This window comes from Bison bison, unplaced genomic scaffold, assembly GCF_000754665.1.
Source record: "Bison bison bison isolate TAMUID 2011002044 unplaced genomic scaffold, Bison_UMD1.0 scf7180017864322, whole genome shotgun sequence".
NCBI classification, from domain to species: Eukaryota; Metazoa; Chordata; class Mammalia; order Artiodactyla; family Bovidae; genus Bison; species Bison bison.
The window spans coordinates 8,090,312-8,093,600 of record NW_011494894.1 but is presented as its reverse complement, the minus strand read 5'-3'; the positions used below and the strand labels follow the sequence as shown (position 1 = coordinate 8,093,600).

The following is a 3,289-nucleotide window of genomic DNA, read 5'->3' as shown; positions in this document are numbered from 1 at the left end:
TGCATTGGAGAAGGAAATGGCAACCCACTCCAGTGTTCTTGCCTGGAGACTCCCAGGGATGGGGGAGCCTGGTGGCTGCCGTCTGTGGGGTCACACAGAGTCGGACACGACTGAAGTGACTTAGCAGCAGCAGCAGGAACAATATATTGCCTGCAGCTTTGAGGACAGTCTGCTAGGAGACAGTGCAAATGAGGGTAAACTATTGGATTTATATATGAAATAATTGATGACCATTTCTTAATATAATAGTTTGGGTTTGAACTTGCCTCCACGGTGGATAACTTGGAAGTTATGCCAGAGTTTCTTCCCCTGTAAAATGATGATACAGTAGGATCTATCATGTATATTTCGGACAGTTGTGAGGATTAGATAAAACACATAAAGTACCCCTTGTAAAAAGGAGATTACATAAAATCTCTTTTAAGAAAGGGTAAAAATCACATGTAGTTACCTAAAGATAACCATTTGGGGGGGGATAATTCTTTTCCAGTCTTGATTTATTTATGCATACTTTTTGTGTAGTACAAATTATACTTTAGTATTTGCTTTTTTTTTTTTTTTAACAAAATGTGATGGTCCAATTTCATCATTAACATTTCTTAATAGGCAGTGTTAATAGCAGCATGATATAATATCATGGTAGAATATCCTGTGCTTAATATAGATTTTCAGTAAATTTCAGCCATTGGATATTTCCAGATTGGTAATTTCCACTGTTTACTCTTATAAATAATGCTGTTTTTAACTAACTTGTTTCTTAGGTCTGAAGAAGACAGTTGAATCATGGGTGATGTTAAAAATTTTCTGTATGCCTGGTGTGGCAAAAGGAAGATGACCCCATCATATGAAATCAGAGCAGTGGGGAACAAAAACAGACAGAAATTCATGTGCGAGGTATTAAAAAAATACCGTTTGCATTTATGTGACTTTAAGGCTTATTTTATTATTAAAAGAATAATGTTTTCTGTTTGGAAATATTAATGTGTTGTACATTGGGATATGTCCTTTATTGTGACTTGTCTGCTATTTCTATCTCATTATAAATCATTTTCAAGTGATATGGAATCAGTCATTTTAAAAAAACTTTTGGCTGCACCACACAGCTTGGGGGAATCTCAATTCCCTGACCAGGGGTGGAACCGATGCCCCCTGCAGTGATAGCACTGAGTCCTAACCGCTGGACAGCCAGGGAATTCCCTGAGAGTTACTTTTAAAACAAGTGGTAGGTAAATTATTCTAATTAGAACAATGTGTCTTTCACACTTTATGCACTACCAGTAGTGCAGACTAGAAAAATTGGATTAACTGTCTCTAGTTAGTTACTAATTCCAGTAGAAAGTCGGTGCGTTCTTAACTGCTTAACGTCAGAGTGCTTTAAAATAAATACAGGTAGTTTATTCTTTGGTCTTGTAAAATCAGATTTTAATGTGGAACTTAATGTTGTATTAGAAGAGATTATGTGAGCCACATAAGTTAACATTCTTGCTTTTGGATTAGTTTATCACTGGACAGTATGAATTGAGCATTTTTTATAAGACAGCCTGTGAATTCTTTTAGGTGTGTTGTTTTCACTGTTTATAAAGTATATTTCCAGTAATTAACTGTAATCCCTTAATGGTCTAGTGTGGTATGAATTTTTTAAATCCCAAAATTACCCAGGTCACACTCTGAGTATATTTTTTTCTTGAAGGTTCGAGTCGAAGGATATAATTACACTGGCATGGGTAATTCCACCAATAAAAAAGATGCACAGAGCAATGCTGCCAGAGACTTTGTTAACTATTTGGTTCGAATAAATGAACTAAAGAGTGAAGAAGTCCCGGCTATTGGGGTAAGTATGGCCACGCACTTGAGACATATAAGATTATGCTAATCCAGCATGTATGGAGGCGCAGCGTGATAGTTTTTCAGTGTTGTTTTCAAATAGTATGTTGATGTGTTCCTTAGTGAAGCTTGGGGGTGAGTTGTTTTCTCAGAGAACTGGGATGATTTCCTGAAGATTTGGATTTCATTTTCATTATGTACCTGACTTGGAGATTCCCTTTAGTCTGTATGTCTTAGGGTTTTACATATTGTGTTCATTCAAAACTGATTTTTCAGAGCCTGTTGTATTTTGTGTACTTCAAAAATAACATTTTAAACAGAATATAAAAATCAGTAACATTTTAAGATACATTTGCTCCCATTGACATTTTCTTAGAGTTAAAATAGTATTTGGTACAGTAGAATATCATTCTTGTGTTTTTGATACCGTAATTATTTTTAATTATATTGTGTGTATGCAGCAAAAGTTTTAAAAAATAAACTTATTAACTAAAAAGTGAAAGTTCGAATTTTCACAAAAACAGTGGTATTGCTGATGTTTTTAAAAAGTCATAAATTATGAAAAAAATCACATTTAAGCAGATGCCTTAGGTATTACATGAAATACCCAGTTTTTATAAAACCTTTAGAATACAAAAACCCAAAGGTTTTTGTATTCTAACTTGTTTATAAAGGTAAAAATACATGTTTTTTACCTTTCCATTGCATTTACCCAGGAATTGAGTTTACTTTCTAGTATGGTGTACCGCTATATAATTACAAGATTTTTAATTAGTTTGGTTGAGCCATCTGTGAAACAAAGAGATTGGACAAGACGACCTTGATTCTTTTTCAAATATTTGACCCATTGGCCTTTGTTCCATGTGTTATGACCTATTCTAGTTGTGTGTTTTGGTTTTGTTTTTTTTAAGCCTTTTCCTAGGTCTGTTGGTGGCAAGCTCTTTGATTTCTTTTATGTAAAAATGTTTTTGTTTTACCTTGAATAGAAGATGACGCAATTCTGAGGTGCCAGTTTTCTCTGAGCACTTCAGAGATCATGTTGCACTGTTGTCTGACTTCCGTTGTCTGATGAGAAGTGGGCAGTAATCAAATCATTTCCGCCTGTATGTGTTTTCTTTGGTTGCTTCATTTTTTTCTTTGGTTTCCAGTAGCTTGGCTATGATGTTTTCTTTGTACTCATCCTGCTTGGAGTTTGCTGAAATTCTTGAATCTGTAAATTTATGTCTTTCATCAAATATGGGAAACTTTTGGCTATTTTTTTTTTTTCCCAGATATTTCTTAATTTTTTCTTCTTCTTTTTCTGGGACTTTCATGTTAACGTTATATGAGAAACCTTTTGAAACTATTTTGGAGGTCCTGGACAGTCTTTTTATCCTCCTTTCTCTAATTTTCCGATTGGATGATTTCATGTGTATGTTGTTTATGTTAAAGATAATCAGTATCTTCAAGTTCACTGATGGTTTTC

General features: G+C 34.4%; 1 protein-coding gene across 1 annotated transcript in view; it reads left to right on the top strand.

The window, feature by feature from the left end:
• The window catches only part of DHX9 (DEAH (Asp-Glu-Ala-His) box helicase 9), a 42,262-nt gene that overhangs the window by 3,001 nt on the left and 35,972 nt on the right, over positions 1–3,289 (top strand). The window contains exons 2-3 of the mRNA XM_010853112.1: positions 762–894; positions 1,691–1,831. Of these exons, the coding sequence (XP_010851414.1) occupies positions 784–894; positions 1,691–1,831 (252 nt within the window). The 5' untranslated portion in view covers positions 762–783. The remainder of the gene's footprint in view (positions 1–761; positions 895–1,690; positions 1,832–3,289) is intronic.